At 42.3% G+C, this 25495-nt stretch overlaps 1 protein-coding gene across 12 annotated transcripts in view; it reads right to left on the reverse strand.

Moving 5' to 3' along the window:
- The window catches only part of LOC121070315, a 131488-nt gene that overhangs the window by 63550 nt on the left and 42443 nt on the right, over positions 1–25495 (reverse strand). For 6 of the 12 annotated variants that reach the window (XR_005820001.1, XR_005820002.1, XR_005819999.1 and 3 more), the window contains exons 5-7: positions 24946–25063; positions 20833–20971; positions 8239–8416 (exon numbers count right to left, since the gene is read on the reverse strand). Coding sequence is in view for 2 of the 12 variants with exons in the window: in XM_040557284.1 (XP_040413218.1) it covers positions 8239–8416 (178 nt within the window). In the remaining 10 variants the exon portion in view is untranslated. Of the gene's footprint in view, positions 1–8238; positions 8417–19021; positions 19226–20832; positions 20972–24945; positions 25064–25495 lie in introns of those variants that run through there. The other 6 variants (XR_005820004.1, XR_005819998.1, XR_005819997.1 and 3 more) reach the window with 2 other exon arrangements.

The following is a 25495-nucleotide window of genomic DNA, read 5'->3' on the forward strand; positions in this document are numbered from 1 at the left end:
TTTTTTCGTTTTTACTGAATGGCCATAAACTTCACCAACAGATTCCATACGGGTTATGTTACACCACCACCCGACTCCAAATCAATTACAGTCCAAAGGGATAGAGTTGCAGAGAGTCTGCGAAGCCCAGTCCTGGCGTTTCCACGAGGGGCTGAGAAACCACAGAGCTAAGAACAGAGCCTGGGGATCCAGCTGAAAGAACAGCATGATTTCACAATGGGACTGGGAGGCAGAAGACCTAGGTTTGTGTGCCAGCTCTGCTGCTGACTGCCTGTGTGAGATCAATCTCTTTATTTCTGTGTCTCGGTATGTGGCTCCTTGCACACCGCAGTCCCCATCCTCGGGGCCTCTCTGTGCTGATGCTCCACGATAAAGATGCAGAATGCTTTCTGGGGGACTAAGGCACCGGGAGGGTCTGGGATTCTCTTTCAACACCCCACCAGGTATTGCCACTGTCGTTCCAAGAAACATGAGCATGCCGATCAGTAAGAACTACCGGAATAAACCATGCTCTTCTCTGACAGCCATCATTAGGAGGAGAATCACAGCAACATAAGGATGGAAGGGACTGAATTCACCGAGGTCTGTTTCCTGCTATTACAAGCAACCATGTCACACAATCCTTTTCATAAGTCGCACGTGTTTGTTTGTCAGGTGTACTTTACCCGGCTGAACTTGAGGTGTAACGTAAGGAAGCAAAGTAGCCAAACAAAAGAGCAACACTTTCTCCGCAAGCGCTGACTGTGAAGCATACACCACGGAGATGAGAGATTAGGCAAGTCGGGGCTGTGTAGATCCCATGAATGAAGCCCTCCACCACGTACACGGGACGGCGAGCCATGCTCCGCGCCAGCTGTGAGCAACCTGCGTCGCTGCTGAAGGCTGCTGCCTGCCAGCTCGGGCCTGAAACCTTTGGGGTCGCTTGTTTTCTGCTGATCTCAGCAGAAAGGGGACCTTTTCTAATGAAAGAAGTTCAACTCCTTACCCTCTTCAGCTGCTTTAGTTTAAGTCTGAACTCAGCAAAGCCAGAAAAATCTGAGACTCGCAGCTAAAGACCCTCAGTTTGTCTCACCGAACTGAGAAAAGCAGCAATTACCAGGCACTGTTGTAAGAAAGGGTTGCAGGGCCTGGTAGAAGTGCTGCGTACCTGCATGTCCCGGTGGGGCACAGCCTGAAGTCTTGGCTCAGTTTTAAACCCAGCACAGCTTGGAAGGATATTAAAGAAAGGCTAATGAAAGAAACAAGTGAATATTTCTGGATAAACCAGCGGAAGATGCTGTTGCTAAGCACCTGTTTGATAAGTTAAATAAAGAAACATGACACATCATCCAAAAGCCTAAAGCCAAATTTCTCTCTGACATAGCTGTACTAAATCAATCAAATTGCACAAGGACTGAACTTGGTTCAAAACACTTCTGCCTAGCAGCCACTCAGGATCTGCCCTTCCCAGTTTTAGCACTGTTTCTCCAAAAGAATCGCGATGTACAGCAGGGAGTTCACCACAAAGTCAGCCTTTGTAGATTTGAAGTTACGGGGAGGGGAAGTGGGGGTCACTGTTCCTCTCTTGCCTAACCTGCCTTGAACTTCTCCGCCGCAGGAACTCGGAGAAGCAGCAGATATGTTCGCGCCTCGCAGCGCATTCAGCCTGACATCGGCGCAGAAAGAAAAAAAAAACCTTCACTCGCCAGCTTTTGATACGACCTGGACAACAAACGGCTTGGAAGAGTTCCTCTTTCCTCGGCAGCGAAAATCGTGGTAAAGCACCATCTTGAGAGTTCCCAAAGAGATTCGTTTACAAAGATCAGTATAGGGAAGGCTTGTTTGGTCTCCCGAGATGTATCTCATCCTCTGACAATTCACTGAGACCTTTGCTGTATCTAGCTATATGTGTATAATTATCTGCTCGGATACCTGAGCTTCTATGCAACGGCCTTACTCCAAGTAACCCAAACTATCCCCAAGGCATGGCACGCACAGAATGGCCAGGGCAGGGAGGGGAGGAGGGGCAGCGGACTTCCCTCGTTTGCTGCTGGAAATCGGCATTTTAGGGCCTTGTAGTCATTTCCTTGCTAGTGTGAGGAAACTTTTTGTACATTTATATAAAATAGGAGGCCAGAAGTGCACACCCCCATCTTACTTCCTAATATATTATGTCCTCCCCTGCCGAGTCCTGGGACTTAGTCTGGATTTGGTAACTGAAGTAATATAAATGTTAGCTAAGAAGTATTCCAGCAATATGGTTCCAATTTATGCTTGTTTTGAAGTCTAAAGGACCAATATGTCTCAGCGATTCTTCACTGGACGCTTAGCTCTAATGCAATTTGTGCAGGAGTGCACGCCGCTCTCTAGAAGCCCTCGTGCGACGCTCCAGAAAACAGGTTCATGCCCGAGCAAGATGCGGAGCAGCCACGAGCGCCGGGCCCTTGCTGGTAGCTCCCTTGCCTCTCCCGCCTTGCGGGGCTTTGCTCAGCACCCGGTGCTGTGCTCGCCAGGCCTCGCGTACAAATGAAGGAGTGCAGGCACGGCACGTTGCCCCCGGTTTCACTCTCCTTACCCTCTTGCATTTCGGAGGCGACGCAAGGCACCTCGGAAGGAAGCCCTTCCCTGCAAGCTGTCTGCGCTTTACTTCCATGCCGTGCTCCTCGCAACGCTGCCTTTATTTGTGTAGACATGCATTCTCAAGGTTCGCCTGCCCCCTTTTCCTCCCTCACACCCCTACGGAGCCCCTGCCTGAATCCAAGTAATGAGCTAACCCATGGAACTCATTGCCCTTTATCTTGCTGGGGAACGTGCACCTTTTGAACTGCCATCTGCAGATTGTGTTGATGCACTGACTTGTTAACTGTGCCATACTGTGAAGGAAATGGCATGATTTAGATCAAGTGCTCTGGACGGCTGTTCATAAGAAACACTTGAGCCAAGCTGTTACTGCTCAGGATGTGCCCTGGGGAGAGGGGTTTCGTTTCGGGTCATGCTCTTGCCTTGTATGAGGGCAGGCGCAAAGTACTGAAATCACAGTCCTTCCCTGAAGCTGAGGGGAGGGGGGGAGGAGAAACATTATGAAACCATAGAAGCGAAGCTGCCAAATTAACTTCTCACCCTTTCAATCACACTCCAGAGGATAAAAGCCTAACATTTCTGCCTCAGAAACAGGCTCAGTTTACACTAAACAAGTTATTTCTCTAATTTATCAGCCTTGCCAGCTATCATTCTAATTATTGGAAACCTCAGACTTTTTATGAAGTCAGATGTACAGCATATTTGCATGGCTGTAACGTATCACTAGATAAATAGGTCTGGAGGAAAGAAAGGCTTTTTGAAAGGAATCTGCAGGTTTCTTTACACAGTTAGGGCTTTAAGGACACTATCACCAAAAAAAAAAATGGTTCTGGATTTAATTTGCTTTAAAAAAAAAATGCAACTTTCGACATAACACAACATAGCTGAAGTCAACAAGAGAGGAGGAGGCTGTGACGGAAAGCTCATCAAAAGCCTCCCATGGACTTTCCCTGGCTCCGGGTCAGGCCTTCATTCTTTCTCTTCGCTTGCATAGTAGCAAAGCCTGGGGACAGCCTGACACCCGGCAGCCAGGCCAGCCCGGAGGCGCAGCCCGAGAGCCATCTAGACAGAGCGCTCGCCCAGCCTTCCCCAACACAAACCCTGATTTGTCCATTATATGTAAATGGATGATTAGAGTCATTCTCTAAGACAAATTTACTTTTCTGCACACTCTAAATCTGTTTAGTCACTTTAAAGGTGTCAATTATTGGAGCATGCTAAGACTATGAATTTCTTAGTAATAGCTTTAATAACATTTTGAAATGAAAAGCAGATACCTTGAAGTTGGCTTACTTTGAAAAGACATATGAGTAGATCTGGTTTTAATTTATGTCCTATTCTACATCTGGAATCCCTTATAATTAAAACTAAAAGCTGGACTACTACTTCCACCTGTCAAATGATGAAAAGATGAATGCACTAATAGCTTACTAAATAGCCCAACATGATAGAGTTTACTTTCCCGTTCCATACAGTAAAAAAGGATTTTGGACAGGAGGCTAAAGGTCTTTGGTCATTACTAATAACACGCTTTCAGTATTAACCTACGTACCCCACTACCACCACCATCAGTGCCTTTTAGCACTGAGATCTCTAAGCTGCACTTTGCATTTTCATCAGATGTGTGTATTCATCTCTGCTGCTGCGGTGTTTCAGGCCTTCCCAGTCCTCAGGTTGTCTGCCACGTAGATCCTCTCTTCTCTAACTATTTTCAATCACTCCACATTTTTGTTCCGCTCATTTTCTTTTCTCATATTAACTGCCTTAATCCGTCGAGTTTTCCATTTATGTTTCTGAAGCACTCATCTCCCAATGACAGCTTTGTCATTAATGTGGGCAGTCCAGGACATGTGACAACTTAGACCCTATTTTGCATCTTCTTGTGCCATTCCGTTATGATCCCAACCCTCCTGTTCCTGTCAATTCACCTGTCTCATCTTACCACACTGCCTGACTCGGAGAATTTCAGTGCACACATTTGTACAGAACCGAACAAAACTGGACCCTCAAACGATACGTAGGGCTTTGGGGTACAGACGCAATATTAAAAAATGACACTTGTTGGATAAACATTTTAAAATTTCTCTCTTACAGAAATACTGAGTGCTTTTTCTCCTGTGTGCTCATACATCACCCATGAGTCTTTATACATGTGCGGCCAGATTAGGAACCTTTTACGGGAACCCAAGAGATTCCAGCTCTCCAGTGCGAGGCTACAGCCTCTTCTGGCCCTTCACAGGCATTCTTTCCAGCAAAACGTTGCCCATTTATCTTCAAAGCTGTTACAAAAAAAAACCACACACAACGGAGGGGCAAACCCATTTGAAGTGCTACACGTTAATTTTAAAAATAAATGAAAAGCAAAGGAGTTAGTTTCGAAAGGAAAACTTTGGTTCCGTCCTCGCGCAGCCCTTGCAGTAGACAGCCAGTTGTGTGGGCAGTCTCCGAAGATTAATTGTCTCATCGCCTGCTCTCGTTTCCTCTGTCCACAGAAATATGAAAATATCCGATTTGGAAAACAGGACTGAGCTTGAAAAATAGTTTGGAATAGTCCAAACTGTGAAGGCTCTACTGTAGATACAGCAGTCTTATTAACGCTGTTGCTGGTACTATTGCTATCCTAACAGCTCTTTCTAGCGAACAACGACGACGACAACCACAGAACAGTGATTCCTACAGTTCTGGATATTGCTGAATAAGGTATTTTCGTATTGCTGTGTTTCCCCAAGGAAAAGGAAAGTCTTGTCTCCCGAGTCCCTAGAGAGCTGCCCAAATGCCTCCTTGGCATATCGATGCCAGGAGCTGTGGATATTCAAGCAAAATACTTTAGCTCCAGCAGAGAGTTATGGAAAAAGCTGTCCCAAATATTACAAATGCGCAGCACTCGACTTCTTACGTCAAAGCAAAGAGTAATGTTTCAACTGCCCCAGCAAGTAGGAAATGATGCAGGTATTAAACATTATTATGAGAACAGAGACACATTAGTTACTGTTTATCCACCAGGACTGTGAATGGAACTTTTTGTTTTGAAGGATTTTCATGGGGAAAGTTAATACACTTTGTCCAGACCATGAGATGGTACAAATCATGTAGTTCCATCCAAATCAATGGATCAGTGTTGATTTACAGCAGCTGAGGATCAACCCCCTCTTTTTGGGTCTGCTGAGGATTGTATAACATATACTGCCTAGAAACACTGATGACAAATTTGAAACTGTGTAGGGATATGCTGAACCGAAAGCCTGATTCAAACCCAAACTGGCTACTCTCCTTTTAAATCACTGAGAGCTGCTGTCTTAAATGGTACTGTCAAACGAGCATTTTTAAACATGTATCAAAATCTAGCGGCTGCACCCTCTGGTCTGCGCCGCGCATACTGCATTCCATACAAACTCAAACCCGCCTAGTGCCGATTCATAAATGATGTGTTGGTTTAATCTATTTTTCACAGGGGGTGTTTCAGAGAAGGAAAATTAGAAACAGGTAGAGGGGACTATTATTACTGTCTCATAGTGTGCTCTTGTACATGAGGATTGGATTAAGATAACATCTGGTCCATATTTCTTGAACTATTTCCCTTTTATCACAAGAAAATCGGCAACCCATCTCACAACTGCTCCTAATTTAGATCTAAATATCACTGATGAAACGTTGTACAACATGCTGTTATCTATTAAAATGATTTCCCTGAAGGAACAGTGGATACTTTTATATTTTCCAGTGAAGCCAACCATATTCCCCCTTAGCACTAACTAGTTGCCTTATAATCAAACACTCGAATGGTAACTGCAAAATCCCTTTGGAAAAAACAAGCAAGTCCCCATCGAATATTCAGCTGGCGTAAATTAATGCATGTCCACTGACTGAAGTGAAGCAATGACCATTTACACCACCTTCCTTAGGACAACAACTCTGACTCATACACGGCCCAAACCTGCAAGGTGCTAAATATCTTCTGCACTGACTGGTGTTAGGAGGAGCTGGTTAAAGCTAAATCCAGGCTCAAATACATAATTTAGCAAAAGATTTTAAGCATGTGCTCCAGGGTTTGACTTCTACAGACAGCAGAGGAACAATGAACAGTCCTGAGATTTTCTTTAGGAAGCAGAAAGGCAGAGCACAGTACGCTGTCATCCCTCCCATTTGGTTCAAACAGAAAAACTGTCAGTGGAATGCAGTAATCTTTTTTTCAGCACTTTGCAGAGTTCAAGTCCCCAGAAAGCAGCCTATTGAGTTCAGCAAATAAAAACTTCTGTTTTCTTCACGAGTCTATAATTCATTTTCATGGACAGTAAATCAGAAAAGGGAGAAAAAAAAAAGCATTTTACAATCTCAAACTATTTTGCATACCTTCACTGCACATCAGTTTTAGCCATTTCCATCGCATCCTTACCACTTAAAACGGGGGAATTAGATAAGCATACATTCCCTGTATTAACTGGTTTAATTTAAAAGTAATTTCCACCATCTGGAATTACTATTTACTGTTGTTTGGAGGAGGAAAAAAAAAAGAATCTGAAACTGTAGAAAAGATCATCACAATTTCTTTCAAAGAATAACCAATCTGAAGGAGGGAGAAGCATATAAGGAATGTAATTGATTGTCCACCAGTGAACTCGTGTATTTTGGAGGGAATTCTGAGAATAAAAAGCCACTAGCAGTTATCACTGGTCAGACTGGAGCCATTCATTTTTCACCTGCTTGTGTTTGTTGTCTGGCAACCAGTCAAGGGTGCTGTTAGCAGAATTAAGCTCCAGAAGAAAAGATTGCCCTGTAGGAGGTAAGATAATGACTGGAAAGTGTGGCTTGTTATCAGTATCACAATAAGGACCAGGTCAGAAAGGATTCAGTGTGGGTTTCATTTCAAACAGGTAATCTCTGCTGAAATAATAGAGTAATTGTTGCTTTGAAACCTTTATGTGCTGCAGCATACTACAGCTCATTTGATACAGATTCTGGGCTTAATGAAGAACTCCAACAGGCCTGAAACAGACACACAGAGAAAATAGGGAAAAAAAACAGTGCAGCAGTGGAAAATGTCTTTATCCTGTAATTCCAGGTCAATATAGTGAAACATAAAATATTATTCAGGGCAGTTTTATACCTTGATTTATGTCTCCCCTCCTTCTCAGGCTGCGTTCTATCTGTCTATAAAGTTTTGGTCTATAAACATGCAGTAACGTAATACAAAATATTGCAAGAGTAATAACATATGTAATTATAGTACATCTCACAAATCCTGAACACCAGCAATGAATCAAGGATTTCCAGGGCAATTCCTTGAAATACAACTTTTTCTAAGTTTTATTCAAAGGCTTGAAAGAAGTCACTGGGACAAGCTGCAAGAGCAAGATGCACGTTGCAGCTGATGTTGATGGACAGCATTTTATGTTTTTCTGGCAAACTGCCTAAATGTTTGCCTTGAAAAGTAATTGTTGAGCGGGCCTTTCCTTTTTTTCTTTGTAAAGATAATGCAGCTTTCTCTCAGTCATCTCCTTTAGAAATGTACATTAACTGCTTGGAGATTAATCTGCTGTTTGGGTTCATATTGTTTGCCGAAAGCACTACCCAGCAGAATAGTTGAACTTCTAAGTTTCAAAATAAAAAGGGTGAGCTGGTAAACACTGCCAAAGTACAGAGAAAATAAGGGAAAGAATTGTCTTTTCTATGGCCTCTTACCTTAGGGCAACCTTGGGTTTCCAAGCTTTGGAGGCATTTAAAGATAGCTTCACTTTGGTGCGGACGTCGTCAGTCTTATACCCAGTCCTTTTAAATCCGAGACACAAGGAGGGACACAAGGAAGCCTGGTGGAAGCAGGTCAAGGCTATAACATCTTCCACCGGAGCCCTTCTGAGTTCTGGATGTGGAGCAGAAAACAATACGTTCTGCAGGGTTCTTATACATGGAGGCAGTTCCCTGATCCTCCTTCCATTACTGCAGGGCTTGTTACAGCCCTCAAACCTACAGATGATGCATCTAGTCTAAGATCTCAGCCCAGCATCTCAGTGCTGAATCCACAAACATACTCTGTGGGTATAATGCCCACTGTTACATGATGCATTTCTGAGTTTCTGTGGGCGTGCGCACACCCACTCCCTCCCTGGGCTCCTGCTAGCACTCATCATCATACTTTCTTATACCTGGATTCAGATATGAGATAATTTTCACTTTAGAGTCTTGAAGAGTTGGCCAAGGAGCTCTAAGCTTGTACAGTTTTTATTTAAGAAATCTTGGAAAAACAGGGGATTTGCAAAAAAATAATTTATGGACCAGCATTTCTATAAAACAAGGGAATCATGGGTAATTAGAAAAGGGTCAACACAGCATCAATTCCAGATAAGACTATTATAAAATTGTGATGATATGAAATCAGTTATAAAGCTAAAGGCTCACAACCCAGATAGTATCAATCCTCTCGATGTAATGGAATAGAAGTCTTAAATGCTTTAAATGTTTTCATGATTATAAATTAGTTTGGTAAAAAGCAGTGGAGCTGACAAAATAAATCAGAAAGATCTGCAGGGTACACTTTACAAAATGTCAATTTTAAACAAATACTTTACAAAAACTGATTCAGAATCCAGTCTATGGCTTGAATATGGCCAAGAAACCACTCCATATGGGAAATCTAGTCCAAAGGGGCACAGGACGTCGTCTGGCAGCACCAAGAATTATAGCACAGGGATATACCTCACTGTGGTCAGTGCCACTCAAGAATGTTATCAGAGTTCAGATGAAGAGAGTATTGCTGCTGATGAAGTTTGCAGATGGCACAAAGCTGGGTGAAGCAACGAGTAACAGCGAAGCTGTCAATTCTTCAGGCTGATCTGGACTACTTAGAAGGTGGAACTCATTTGTCTCTTTATATATTTTGCAAAACAACCAGATGCAACGTCATACATGGTTTTTAGGATCACACAGTGCAGATCATAGCTTTTAGACCAGCTTTAGTATTTAGTTATACACATTTTGCAATGGTGAGTGCTACAGAAAACATGTGGAATGATTTGCTAGGGTCAATGCAGACACAATAGAAGTTGACAACAGGGATAGATGTGGAAAACACTGTCAGATTTGCCTCTCTATACTTTTTACCTGTATTCTTTGTACCTTCTCTCAGCACCAAATTAGGGCTGTCAGAACTATAAAGGCAAAGGGCTCAGAACTCAGTTCTTCTATATTGCTCCCACTGCCAAATACAATTTCGGCTATAGGGAAATTGGCCTATAGGGAAATTATTTTCTGGTCTTAGACAGCAAGAAAACAAGAATGATAGGCTAGCTTGGCATTAAGAGCTATTTGCTTCCTACATGGGATACATTAGTTATGATTTTGCCTCTTGAGCAAGGCCAGTCGCTCCAATCACTCCAAACCTATCCCAGTGGAAACGTTCACACTGTCCTAATGCTGTCTGCACTGCCTACAGGTAACACTAATTGGTTCTGCATCCAGGGAGGAGAAAGGTACCAAGCTTGAAGGAGACTCAGTGTCTCGGCCTTTTAAAGTTGATAGCTGAAACAGTGACTTGCTTGTGCCTTGTATTTTCCTAACCTAACCCAATTATTCTTTTTGCTTCTGTGATGCCTTGGAGGCAGAGACATCACTGCACAGACCAAAGAAAGATGGAAAGCTCCCCATTTGTAATAAAACTTAGACTTGGATTCTGAAACGAGCTCCACAGGAGCAGCCTCCAGGCTCTCATGACTCCACTGAAGTCACCGGGGAGCACATGGGCTTGCCTACAGAAGGATCATGGCAGATTTGAGCATATGAGCTGAGGGGGCTGATCCTGCTAACACTTCATACCAGGCACAGAGCCAGGTGCACAAAGAGATTCAAACTAAATCCTAATTAAGTGTCTGCATTCCCGGTGAAATCCATGGGTAGTTAGATGCCTAAATATCAGTGGGGATATTGATCCAGCTGCTTATCACTGAGTAGTATCCCACTGCTTTCTAGAGCAGATGATGGCATTTGCCATTTGATTCCAATTTATCTGTTCCTTTTTTTTCCTTGAATGTGAGAGAAGTTCTGAGGATGACTGCACTGTCATTAACTGTACATGTACATGTGCTAGCACTTTCTCAAAGGAAAGGAATGACATATCAATGTGAACCTGAGCCTGGGCAACACAGGAAGAAAATAAGCATATCACTAGAAAACACAAGGCTTGAAATTTGTAGCGAACATATACTATAAAGCCTCGTAAAAGAGCTAGATCTTAAAGAAATGTATATGGTCTGAAACATAACAACACTACGCTTTTTGCCACATTACCACTGAAATTAGCTGATAAAAATGTTTGGCGAATAAGCCAATATAAAAACATTCTGATTTCACACCAAAGGCATGCTCAGCTTCTAACAGGAACTAAGAATCCTGCACCTATTAGATCACATCTTTGCTACCCACTCAGAGTAAATGATTGATATAACAGACGTGTTGAATCAAGATGCTAGTTCATTCTTTTCTTTTTTTATGCAGGCACTTTCAGCCAACAGATTTTTTTCCCCAGAATATCTGTGATTCCTTAGATTCTTTGAGGCTATTCCCTTAATAATTGGAGGAGCTGCCTGAGCAAAAAGCTGCAGCACAATGCCTGCTCTCTGCTGAAAGAGCTCCCTGGGTTGGAGGCGCACACAGCTTGTCTATGCTGCTGCAATCAAACCAGCCCAGCTTGAGAAAGTATAAACACTGTGGTGGGCAGAACAGCCAAAAGCAGGGGGACAGAAGGGAAAACGGTCACGTCGCTGTTATTTCTTTAACAGATTAGGGTCTGATCTAGGTCCCGCTGAAGTCTGTGACACAGTTCCTATCAAGTTCAACAGAATCAACCTTTGAAAGCGTGTTTTCTTGCCAACTGTCTGAGTAATGTGGATGGGCCCTACGGATTTCCATGGCAAAGAAAATATTCCTTCCCTGTCTCCCAATCTATATAGTTCTTCAGCTCTTCTTTAAAAGAGCACTATCTTAAGGAGGTGGGACCCCACCTGTATTCCTCCTGTCCTCAGTCCCTCTTTGCATATTAGGACTCAGGAGTGTGGATTTTCAGGTACTTTCAGACGTGGGACATACCTTTAAAGAAAGCAGCAACTCTTCTCCACGTGTATTTACAAGAGCAGTCACTCTGCCTGCTCATGTCTGGAGAGGAGTAAAGGGAATCTGCAGACTAACAACTGGACAGTTACCTGACTCTGCACTGCAGCAGGTGAAAAGAGCTACACCACCCAGACTTCTGCAAACCACGAGTAGATGCTCACAAGCCACAGGATTTTAACTTCTGCTTAGAGTATCCCCTCTGTTCTGACACGCTGCCTCTGTCCCACGCTGTGCCCAGACACGGGGAGGCACTTTCAAGCTCCTTGCACCTGACCGTACAAATGCACATGCATCAGCTGCCCCTGGGTAGGACGCGAGTTAGAGCCGCTGCTGAGATACAGCTCAGAGCACACGAATGGTTTGAGTTTCCTCAGGGCTCTTCACTGCCTAGTGGGAGAGACTACTTTCAACCCAATAGACCTTCAATAGACCAAGAGCCAGTGCTGGTAGCACAGCTGCTAAAATTGATATTTTACACCAAGAAGCTTGTCAAAAGTCAGAGGTAAAATGTAACTTGCTATTTTATTAAATTACTAGGGATACACCAAAACGGACTTCAAAGATTTTCAAAACACAGAACTGTTTCTTGTTGTGTTCCTTTGCATCTTCAGGGGAGAAATGAGATTTTATTGAATAGTAAGTGTAACTCAAATTACACATTTGAGAGGAAAAAATTACCCACATCATTAGTATCAGGAAATGTGGCACATTAAGAATGCAGGAAGACATTTATTAACAGTGCAAAAGAGAGGGTTATTAGTCTGGATTATCCCAAGAGGTGTATGTTTCTCACAAGATTCCAGCAAATTCTTTTCCTCTTTCAACTCCCAAATCAGCATACCTTTAGAAAACACCTACTTTTCCCCAATTACTTTCTCCTACCTCTAATATGTTTTTACCCTAAGACTGAGGAGCTTGCTCTTTCCCCAAAATAAAAGAACTCCTTGGGGATTTCTTCTGAATAAATCCTATATTTGTTAGAACTTAGCATGCATGGAAATTAATGAAATAAACAGAACAGCAAAAAACAAAGGCAAGGCTGTTTTCTACTCTATATATGCTGTCTGCATATTCAGCATTTATAATCAATAACAGTTATTCTTGGCAGATTCCTGAAATCATTCCACGCAGTGCCTTCCCACTGCACCTTACTGCACTAGTGCTAAGCAAATGTCACTCACCTGAGTGTGTGAGTCTATGCCTTATCCTGGTTTTATGTGAATGGATGGATAAACTGTGGGCAAAGCTGTGAGAATTCACTGTAGCTTTGGAAAGCTGGATGTTAAAGAAGCAGTTTCTTATGTTAGAAAAATAATTTTAATCCACAGATATTTTTTTGTACACAGACTCATGTTCTAACTAAAAATACTTAGGGGTCCGAGGACGCTATTTGTTTTCTACCACTCAGTGCAAGCAGCCTAGATCTAGAGAATCTGGACAGATACTATAACCAAACTATTCTGAGAAAACAAATCTTAAAAACAATATATGCGACACAGCTGTTTAGTAGCTCCCCAGGGCTTACTGGTGCTTACGCCAGCTCTCAGCTCTTTTTGTTTTAAGCTGGGAGGGCCAATTTCTTTAGATTACCTTATAGAGTATGTATGTCTCTCTCCCCTCCATGCTGTCACCCTAGAAGGCTCTAACAAGTCTCCCGCTGCCACATTCTTGTTCTCAGGAAGATCTGTTAACATTTTTGTCTCCTTTTGATCTTTGGACCCTTCTCCCGACACTTTTCACAGCCTCCTGAAAATGGGATTCTTGAAGTCAGTTCTTTGCTTATTGTCTCCCTAACGTAAACTTAATTTTTTTTTCATGTGGGAAGCTATTTCCTTATTTGTTCTTACCACATCTTCTACTGGGTTCAAGCGATCTGCGATTTAATAATCATGCTACCTGAAACGAACACTAGCACCTGTTTATTGCTCAGCAACTCATTTGCATATCAGCATTTGGGGATTTATAGCTGGTAGCTCCTTTCCCTTGTGCTGTTCAGTTCAACTATGTTGAGGTGCAACAGCTGACAGTGGGTTTTACACATGAAGCGACACGTCAGGATGTGATAGTAGAGGAGACCTCTTCTATTCACAGGGAGTCCCACCGGGCCTATAGAGTCCATGCCTCTGGACCTCGTTGCCTGATGGAAGCCTAAACAAACCAGCTAGCATAGTAAGAAAATACTTCTCAGCCTATTATATTCCCCCCAGCACCACCACCCCTCCAATTGGTTAAAATAGCACAGTATTCTGTACCACAAAGGGCTGTAATTTGTATGGAATGCCAAGCACTTGGAAAGCAGAAGGGGACACAGAGTGGGGGGGTCCCACCCCATAGATGCTCTGTCCCTTTCAAGCCATGGGAATACAGGCTGCCTTCCTCGACGTGAAATGCAGCCTTAAGAGATGAATGGTGATCCCAGCCCCAACAAAAATAAAAAAGATGTTTCCAAAATGGCACAGCTCTCCCTTAGCCCAGAATCTTTCTTTTAAAACAATGAAGCTTTTAATAGGTTGCATACAAAGGAGGAACATGGAAGATAAGTTTACTCTTGATCCACAAATGAAATCTGATTATCCAAGGCTCAGCTGTATGGGACAGAGAAAATCTCAACTCCAGGGACATTAGGCCCCAGGTGGTGCCACTGCCACTTCCAACCCTACTTGGCACGGAAGGAAGACTAAAGAAAGAAGAGGAGCTGAATCTCCACCTGGTAAAAACAGGAACAATCAACCTCTGGACACTCGGGCTTTGCCCTCACCAACTACCTGCAGGACAACCTTCATGTATATTTGTTCAAAGTTTTCCTATGGTTTCCACTTGATTCACACTATTTTAACAGTTGAACTGGTTTTAAAATAAATGAACAATTTTATAAAGACAAAATTCTGGTTCAGAAGACAGGAAGACAGATGGCTCTGCTTATTTTCTGCTCTTCTGACTGGCGACAGTGGGCACACAGAGAACTTGCCATGGTTCTGCATGGATTTTCTGTCTTTTGCTGGCATTTTTTCTTTTTTCTTTTTTTTCTCTTTGCTGAAACTCTCCTGAATCCTCACGGTTTCACGTCAGTTGTTTCCCACACTCACACTATTTTCTTCCTATACTGGAGTGCCAATGGTGGTAGCTAAGCCACATCACCCAACCTACTGTTCCTCCCATGGAGCCGTGCCTGCAGCTGAGTGGTTGGGTGGACAGTGGGGAATTTCCCACTTTAGCCTTATCAGTTACTGGAGGCTAAATGCCATAAGGACCACAAATCAGAAGCCTGCGATAGCTATAAGCAATGACCAGGACTTAAAACCTGGATATAGATTCTACTTAGATGGCACAACCATAGCAGAACTGCCTTTCTGCTTCCACCATTCACCATCCTTGCTGACTACTAGAAAATCTACTGCTGAGATATTTCTTCTTTGCATAAAGACTGAAGAAGGAAAGTCTCCATCTCAAAGACTTAAAAATTAAACCATGTTTAGAAAAGCAAAAATAGCAGAAGAATTAGTGACGTCTGTTGTTACTCACTGTCTTTCTTTCATAAGGAAAGAAAGATGCTACAGGTACCACAGACAGTGTGAAATCAATTAGTCACATCACATTTGAGAAATTCCATCAGATCTCATGAGCTGTGCAGGTCAGGTAGGATCAGGTCTCCCAGACTGCAGCAGGTGATGCTGCTGAGCTAGCAGCTGCATCCTGCTTTTTAAGTCTCAAGAACAGATGACCCCAAATGGTATTAAGGGCAACTGCTGACAGAGATGCTATCCAACACGTGATGTGTAAAATTCAGGTTCTTAACACTTTTGATCATTAAAATCAGAAGGTACTTCTGCAGGTGAAAGAACACCACTTGCAGTGTTTCAGATTCCAACTGTTGAAGTTATGCTGTCCTGGGAGCAGGGAAGCAGCTGGGACATGCACAGCTCTGGGAGCTCACCACCAGCCGTTTTGTTTGAGGTTCATGGAAAAACTCCACTACCAGAAGAACTCTAAGGAAGCTGCACATTCTCAATTCTTCCATTTCCAAATCCACACCTAAGAATAACATGAGGTGAGACTAGCAGGATGTGGAGCATTGTGCTGTGATATTTGGCCTTTTGAGAAACAGGAGGTCAGACAACCTTGTGAGGCAAGCTCTGCTGAAAGGAAAGGATCCCTCACATTACAATATTCTTTATGTGTTCCCTGGCTTTCCCCTGGTGCAATTCACTCACTCTGTGGGAAAATTTTTGCCCCATCTGACCAAAGAAAAAGGGTAATTTTCTTCCATGTTGGTGAGTTGGTTCAGCTTTTACCATGCAGTCAAGTCAGGCAAGCACGAGAGCTGCTGCAACAGAGGAAATGGATCTCAGGATCACAGAATGGTTGAGGTTGGAAGGGACCTTTAAAGGTTACCTGGTCCAACCCCTTTGCTCAAGCAGGGACACCTCCAGACACCTATCAACACGTTTGGGAAAAAGGGGAAAGAAGAGGGGTGGGACTGCCCCTTTCAATTGAAGTGAGCTGTTGAACTGGTTCAGTCTTATCATGTAAATTCCCTCTTGGTCCCTCTTCCCTCTAGAGAGAGAAGGTGACTCTAGGCATAGATGACCTGACTACCATCTAGAGGAACCTCTCTTCCTCAGAGGAGAGTGCAAACCTAGTCCAACAACCTTCCTGACTTAAGACTGTACTTAAATCTTTTGCCTAATAGGGGTAGAATTAAAGCATCTCCATTCGATGAGGTAAATATGGGCCATGGTATCTGTGCTTTAATTCATTCTTGCCAAAAGGTCAGTTTAGATGGACCCAAAGGGAGGACTGCAGTATACATCTCATTTGAAACAAAAATCTTACTTTTCTCTTGAATACAAGCTTTTTGCTCTTCTGACTAGGCACACCTGTTTTATCTACTAACTCAAATCCTTGCAGCCACGTGTGCCCAGGGGAAAGGGGGAGTGTAATAAATAGCAGAAGCAAGTAATTTACCCAGTAAAGAGCATTCCATGCTTTCTGTATGCAAATTCTGCATAAAAATTCTACATATATGGTGCAGAACTGCTCTGAACTCAACTCTAAAAATGTTCAATGCAAACACAGCTGTTATCAAGTGTTGTTCTTTCCAAAACTCCATTCAGTTTGATAGTTATCGCTATGCCAACAGCATTCCCAGTATAAATCTCTCTTTCCAAGACTTTAACAACTGCTTTACACATGAAAAGTTCACCCTGAAAGTTGGTGCTCTGGATCTCCACCCAACTGTGTGTTTCTCCCTTCTAACTATACCAAGTCAGCCCAAATCAGCTATAACAGATCCTGACCAAAGTGGTTCGGCTAATTTAGGTATTTAGAACTACAAATATTTTTAATTTCAAGAGATACATTATAACATCCCTGTTCAGGAAAATATTTTAGTGCCTTTGAGTACTTACTCAAATCTCGCTGGTGTCAGAAGACATATGATATATGATGTTTAACCACAGTATCTGGTAAAATTTGCTAAAGTGTTTGGAACTGTAATAACACTTTATTCAAATACCAGTTTTTGAGGGCTAGGGTAGATCAGAGCAGTATTTTGGTTGACTGGTTGGGTTGTTGTTTATATTAGCTTTTAGGAAAATATTTTTTTCATCCAGCTACAGAGGATTTTTTTTTTTTAAGAATCAGAAGTCTTTTAAACTCATAATTTTACAAAACTAAAGAGGAAAGCACTTCACTTCTACTTCCTTCAGGGGGCTGATCACAGGATTTAGCTGTGCATTGTGTTCTTGAGAAAATATCTAAAATAACTCAGCAGCTGGCATTTTTAAATGTCATAGGGACAGTTAGGTCAGCTCCCCAGCTGAGGTCTATTTAACTCAAATCAGGACCTGAACTGTTGATCACAGAATATGGTTTAATATTACATGCATGTGTGTGATTTAGAAAATCTGAGCTTATTCATTTCAGTGAATGCCTACCAGGGAGATGGGAACTTACTGCTCCTTTGCATCCTGCATTTCCTCCACCCTCATCGAATTGATTTCTGTGTAGGAAGCAGAGCTGGCAGCCTTGTCAGGGCTGCCGCTCCTCATCCCTTTCAGATGGGTGGACCTTTCAGGATCATCCTTCCCAGCACACCAACCGCTGCAGAGCTAATGAGGTGGAGCAGGTCATCTGCACACAAAAAAGAATGGGAACAAACCTCCTTCCACTCTGAAGCAAAGACAAGCATGTGCTGCAACATGTAGTACTTAAATGTAGCACATCTAATATCAAGCCTCAAGAGAAGGTAATTCACAATGTGCCCCAGGAGCACAAATGATTATAGCTGTAAAGCCCAACCTAGAAGCTGAAACTCCATTCTTAAGAGGGAAGCAAACGCTCCTCTGCACAACTACAAACTGCTCAGGGTAAACTTTTACTGCAGCATGTTCCCTCTCCCTCATTAGCTCACCAAGCAGCAGCATCAGAGGCAAGTCGGGGATTACTGATGCATTGTAATTACCAACTGGTAGTCTGTCACTGGGAAAAGCAGAAGAAAAATCCCTAATTAATGCAAGCCAATTACTTTAATGTTTCGTTTTGCTGAAGCACAAGGTGGAGCTACGGTAGGGAAGATCAATAAAAAGCCTGTTGGCTATTTCCATCTCTATCACTGGTAGTAATTTAAACAGGTTTGACTTCATCTGCGCACAAATATAACTTTGAGAAGAGCAGAAAACAAAGACATATGGGCCTGTCCACTAGCAACCAAGTTATTAGCCCATGACTCTTAATAGTGAACACGAAAATAATCACAACTAAGGAGTCCTGGTCTGACCTGGTAGCAGGCTGAGCTCCATGATACCACTGCCTTCAATATCAGAAATGGAGACTGGAAAGCACACTATCAGGGTCTTTGGTTTTTTTTGTGATCACTTCTAGGATTCTTGAGGGGTGAGCATCAGGTACAAGGATGTGCTGTAAGTTCTGACTTTGATTTCTGAAGCTTATTTGTAATGTTTCACATGCGTATTGTACTGAGGGAATACAAACGGTGAGAAGGAACCGTCTGGCAGTGGAGTTTCTGAGAGTATTCCCAGAGCTGAGGTTGAGACTTTACTTTGTAGTGCAGTTTCCCATCAGCAGCACAGATGGACAGAGAGTCATCAGCTATATGCCACTACACTGGATATGCCAAATTTCAGTTCTTCCCTCAAAAGATAAAAATAATTGCCTTTATGATGTAGAAGCTAATAGTTCAGGTGGAGGAGAAAGTTTGCAGAGAAACACCCTTCCTCATTAGGCAGGTCCAACTCACTCCACAGGGACTCACACACTCTTCCAGAGGAATCACATAAAAAACAGAGACAAGGAAACAAAAAATGACTGAAAACATGCCACAGCAAGGAGGAAACCTGAAATCTTTACCCAGGGTGTGTTTAATTATATCTGATACTGTAGGCATATGAAGAGACTGCCTTGCAAGAAGATGCTGGAGGAACAAATTGAGAATTAGCTCTGGCTCAAATCAGACAGTCTTCAGAGGTCAAAGACACAACCCTCAATGTACCAAAGTTGATAGAGAGTCCTGTCTGAGAGCTCCATGAAGGAATCTGATTAAGACAATCTGCAAGAAACAAAAGCAAGACAACAGAAAAGCTAGTATTTTCCAGGAATGAAAATAACATTGCTGAATGAACATGGAATGATTTCAAAGTTCAGGAAGGACCTTCAGTTACAGTCCACGTTGATATCCATGACATTATGCCAGGCACCATCCTGGAGCTCTTAACAGAGTACAGGAAAGGGTTTTTTAATGATCTTCTCAGAAAATCCTCCAAGCAAGGACAAGTATAGCAAGTGAAAATTTAGCTAGTTAAGTAAGCAGTGAAGGAGCGGAAAGTTGGTTTTGCTGAGCAGTGAAACCATTGCAGGGAAGAGGGTTTTAGTCTCACACAGAGGGTTAACAGCCGCTTGGAAGACAGACTGAGAGTCTTTATACCAGCTATATCATGGGAGGTTAAAAATGGGATAATCAGGATACAAATGCCTAAATGTGTATGTAATCTCTAATTGGTCAAGAGTTCAACCAGCAAATAGCACTGCAATTCAAGGCATTATCTAGCCTAAGGATATCTCCCTACTCCTTTGCTGGAGGTTACCAAAGCACAGCTCAGTCAGTAAGAGATCAGCCATTTCCTAACGCAGACGTCAGTACGAACCAACAGTACAGACAGGCAATTTCAGGGCACGGTTAAATAGTACCTCCAAGCCAATCTAACAGCAAACTGTCAAAAAAAAAAAAGCTGGTTCAACCTCCTGCCTCTCCTCTCTTGTGCCATGTCTCATGCTCATCTATGTGTATGGTGAGCTTGTTCAGGAAATTAAGAGGGCAGTTACACGAGACAGCTATTTAGCTGCTGAAAAAGTGGCAGGACTGTATGGTGGGAAGTAGGAAGGTGCAAAACTACCTATTTCAGCAGAAGGGCAAGATGTTAGATCAGCTTAACTGTATCACATAATTTTATCCTCAGTTCTCCTAAAAAGAGAGGAGGAATATCAGAATATAGATGGTCTGAATCACCTTCTAGAGATTTCTCCCTAAATTATAAATGGAACCTAATGTGATTGCATCTTAACCCTAAAAATAAAAGTGTAATTATCAATGCTTTTACCTTCCCCAAGCTGCCTCACTCCAGAGTCTGATGACTACTAAAATTTATGGTAAGAAGGGAATAGGAAGAGCAGAGGAGAGCATAACGCTAAGGCAGTTCTGATTCAGAGAGACCAAAACTGTTGTGGATACACATCCTCATTTAATCCAGTTTAATTTTGTTTGAGCAATTGAGCAGCTACACAATCTGTACTGCTTGCAGAGCTGGGGAAGAAGCGATCTTTACATTATAGCCCTGAAGAGCAGCTGAGGATAATAATGTCTTAAACGGACCAGCTAGATGTACAAGACAATGCCTAAAGGTACTTTAAGGTGCTGTGGTTTGAGAGAAACTAAGCCTACAAACCTCTGTGTAGAAATAATAGGAAAAGTAGTAAAAAGGAGGTGATAGAGATCTTTTTATCTCTTTCCTTATATTAGTAAGAAATAAGAAATATTGATATGGTTGAAACTTGGAGATAAGTCACTCAACCTGAAGGTTAAAATCAGTAATTGTATCTCCTTCTGTAAAGACATAAGGAGAAAACAGACAGCACTTGATTCTTTGCAGAGACACCTACCTGTTAGGTGGTCAGAGGTCCTATGGAAAAGCACAATACACAAGCCTGCATGTTTCCAAACTTCCCAGTGAGCAGTAATGTGTGTCTGTTCAGGCTACCAGCTGTTACGAGGGAGATACAACCCATTTCAAGCCTCTGTCTGTAATCAATAGAAAGAAAAACTGAATTATCATGGGTGGATCGTTTAACCATTTAAATACCTATGAGAACATAACACGTAGGTTTTGCCAGGAGGATGGGAGAAAGCAGTAGTTCAGGAGAGGATTCAAAGGACAATGGAGAGACACAAATCTCGGTGTGATGCTGTGGCAAAAAAAATTGAACTGTAAATTTGATCTTAAAATGTCTATTAAGTGGAAGCAGAGAAGCACTATTGCCTCTGCACACCCATGAGATATCTATTGGAGTAGCTGGTAAGTTCTGATGCTTTGAAGGAGACTGAAATATTCCTTCAGGTATTCAAGGAAAGCCTACAGAAACATTCAGATACTGAAAAGGAAAACTCATTGTATGAGCCTTAAGAAGTTCGGTCTATTGAGCTTGATGCATGGAGAAGAGACCTGGCAACCAGGAACTTCTTGACTAAAAAATAGCATAGCAAAATCCTGTGGCTGAATGCAGTGGAGTGGAGCCAGATGAATTCAACTCTAGAATAAGAAGTAACTTCCTTGTAATAAGTGCTATTAAATATTGGAACACTTTAGTAAAGTATGTGGCTGACTTTGTTCTCCTTAGCCTTTGAGCAAGACCAGATACACTTCTACCACAATGCTTTAATCTAGCCTCCAGAAAACACCGGACAGCCTATGGAAACAGGAGGCTGGAACTAGATGACCAGTGGTTCCTTCTGCCCTGAGAGCCTGAGTACAGGTAGCAGGTACTTCTTTAAAAAAATAAACAAAGACTCTCTTTAAAAGCCAGAGTGTAAAGTGATCTGATTGATGTGGTCTGATGCAACAGACTTAGCTTTATTGGCTAAACCAGCAAACTTCATCAGCTTCCCAGGAGTCCCATGAAACCATTCTAATGCTCACCCTTTCAAGAGCATTGCTTATAAAGAACTTCAGCATGAGCAACTGCTAAAAGGCAGATCAGGAGACCAGAGTTGTTAACCTTTGTGCACAGTAGTTAAAATACATGGTTTACAGATGTACATTCACATGCATGAAGCCAATATTAGCCTGTTTGTAAAACCCTGCTGCTCCAAGGTAAAAGAATAATCCTTTGAGCAAATAAGCAGTACGTAACAGCTACTCACAAGAAAAACTTGACTTTGCTACAGTGACCAATAATTTATGTAACTGATTTTCAACCTGTGGTCAACGGACAATTTTTAAGGAGTCAACAGCATAACAATAAAAGCAACCTTTTTGTCACAGGCTTCAAATCACCGTGCAAGAGGCTGCACCTCCTCTGGGCAACTTTTCAGAGTCTGTAAAAGTTGAAAAGTTTGGAAACCTCTAGGTTTGATTTTCAGAAGCCAACAACTGCCTTAATTTTTAAAAACATTCTTGTGATTTAAGAAAAAAAATACTAGGAGACAGATCAGTGGAAGTATTCAAAGTTTTCTGAAGACTATACTCCTCTAAAGAACCTTATACTCAAACATTCAAAAATTAAAAACATCAGTTACTTTTATTGTCCCAGCTAATTGTTTTTGTTTTTTTATTTTCTTCATTTGTTTTTTCCAACAATGGAATAAATCAGAAAAGCTGTCATATCATATTTGATAAACAAAACCTTTAAGAAAGAAGGCATATGACCCCAAAAAACCAAGGTGAAAGCTCCCTAATAACTGGCTCTTCCTAGGGCTGGTACATCTGCACTGTCAGCTATTCTCCAAACAGGCGGATCTGAAGATTTCTACATGCACAACGCACCATGTGGGCTCCCAGCCTACAGTAGAGCTCCTGAAAGTAGATTTTGATGGGTCAAAGCCATTTTATTGAATTAGCCCTTTATTGTTTACATTAAATCCAAGTGAGCTCACAAATACTGACTTATCCTTCTGAAAGGCTGGATTATACCGCGTGGCTCGGATGCAAAAAAAGCTTAGGGTTTTTATACTAATTACTTCCAGCATGAGGAGTGCACAGACCAGAAGAGCATCAGCTTCAGAGACATTCTGCTGGGCATTTCAGTGCAGCAATGATTGCTATCTTTTCTTGCCCCAGGATGACTGCTGCTCCGTAACATAAATTTGGAGGGTCACACTGTCATTAAACCCCATGTTGAGGATTGCGAAGTCTGGGACATAGGGTGGGAACAGCCCTTTCCACTTGTTTCTGGTTGTTTCATCCACCCTCCCAAAGCCACTGTTGCTGTGAAGTACATTGCAGCATCACTTCCTACTCGGAATCACTCTTTCAGAAAGTAAGAGAAGAGAAATATATTAGCTACTTGTTACTAAGTGAGTTTTGATTCATTTACACTTAAGCAGCTCCGTAACCCATCATAGGCAAAGTTTCCCAGACTACACAACCCCAGGTACTTTCAGCAGCCTAAAAAATTAGAGGTGAATACAGATGTGAAGATATTGGAGACGTGATTTGCCAGGATCACTGTCATTCCTGGAAATCACAAGCGCTACAGGAAGACAAGATGGACAGACAGACAACATGCACATAACTCTTTCACATTGTGTTTGCTTCTCTAAACAAACCTTCATCTTTCTCATAATCAAACAGGCACCTGCCTGTGCAGAACGGACATTCGGTTTCTGGGCAGTTTTCATGGCCAACGATGGAATTCTTTCACAGGCAAAAAAATCTGTCAGGGAGTTTAACATTTTGTATGGGCAAAACAGATGTCCCAGAAATGCACACGGTTTTCACTGAATAACTTTGCACAAAGTGACATCAGATCTTCTCACTACACAAATTACTACCTGGGGCCTGGGGTCTGTTGGTATTTGTTTGAGTGATGATACTCTGTGTAGCTTGTGAAACAGAACAAACAGAAGGCTTAAACGCAGCCTAAAGATTTGTGAGCTGCTGATCCTACAGAAAGGACACCTTTTATTGCTTTTACATCCAGCAGTATGCAACACAACGTGGTTTTTATGTTTGTTGTTATATATTAAGCAAAACCTTTGCTCGAACTCTAAATTACAGCGAGGAAATGTACAGATCTTTACGTGCGCACAAGCTATGATGTGGAAGGTAAGGCTCACAAAGGGGTCTTGTTTTAAATCTCGCATTCAATAAACTGCTAGAAGAACAAAATGAAAACAAGCTATTGTGTTAATCTCCAGATTAGCCCTCATAGTCTGTCAATTTAATACTGATTAGTAAACAATGTCCATAATTAAGCTGTTGTTGGAGACACAAATGCCCCACGAGCCCGAACTAATGCGTAGTATTCAATCCTTTTACAAAGGATGGCAGATACAATTCCAGGAATGTTAATGCTGTCAAGTATCCATGATGCACATAACAAAAGAGAAGGCAGAGAGTTGAGGTAATTAAGCTCACACTAGCCCTTCTCTCCAGCCTGTATTTGTTTATTGACTAAATGTTATTAGGTGTAGTAAATAAAATGCCACTGAGTCGTGGGAGCTGGGACCAAAAATGGCACGAAGTTTATGGGGCCGTCAAACCCTGGATTCCCCTGGCATCAAAGCACACGCATACCCTTTGCTAAGGCTAGTGACAATAATGTGCATGACAGGGGTCCGTGGGGCCGTGGTCCCCTAATTGTTTAGGAGACCTTTTAGGCTGGTTGCAGACTGCATGTCTTGGTATTTGTGGAGCTAATTGCACTAAAATCCGCCAGCACAGTGTTTGCAGTGATGGGTTAACTCATTTATCCTCGGGATAATACTCAGCTCTTTGTCAGCCTGGTCTCCCGCGTTCACTCCTAGACTCTCACCCCAGATGCAGAGGAGGAGGAAGCAGGCTTCCAACAGTGCTGTCGATGGAAATTCACTGACTGCACAGGTGCAAGAACATAAACATTTAAATATGAAACAATACCACTTTTCTGAGTGTTTTCCTTCACCGGTAACCCTTTCTGCTTTTCTCATGGGGGCCACAGAGCCAGGTCTGAAGTTTAGTCCCTCTCAAACTGCAACAGTTGAGAACGGCAGAGGGGCTTGGCCTGGGCTACTCTTACCAGCTTATTTTTGCACGCTGAATCTCATGGATCTTCAGTTTTGAACTAGTGCTGTTGTGGTGCAGAAGAGCCCAGAGAGGTTAATGCTGTTCCCTGTGACATCCTTTTTTAAGCTCACCTAAGAAAAGATGAGGGTGGACATAATTATAAGCAATCTTCTACATTGATCTCAGTACTTTTCACATGGTGAGAGAAGTGGCACTAGCCATAGTCAGAAAAGTGACATCCTGCAGAAGAATATTTTTCCCTATGTGAACTCTGAGATTTACAAACTTCAGAGTGAGAGACAAATACTTTTTGACATTCTTCCAGACCTCTTGATTTATGGCACTTTCTCAGACTTCCTGCCCCCATGTTCACAAACATACAAGTAACCAACAAAATCGTAACCCCAGCAGTTCACACAGGTGGAGCAGCTCCTATCCAAGGATCCTATCCAAAAGTCTTGGCCCACATTTGGTGGCATTGTGCAAGTTCCCAAGGGGATCAAATCTATTGATAGTCCCGTTGCAGTTTGGACTTCATCACAAATTAAATTGTTTTGCCAAAG

This window comes from Cygnus olor, chromosome 5 (genome assembly GCF_009769625.2).
Source record: "Cygnus olor isolate bCygOlo1 chromosome 5, bCygOlo1.pri.v2, whole genome shotgun sequence".
Classification (NCBI taxonomy): domain Eukaryota; kingdom Metazoa; phylum Chordata; class Aves; order Anseriformes; family Anatidae; genus Cygnus; species Cygnus olor.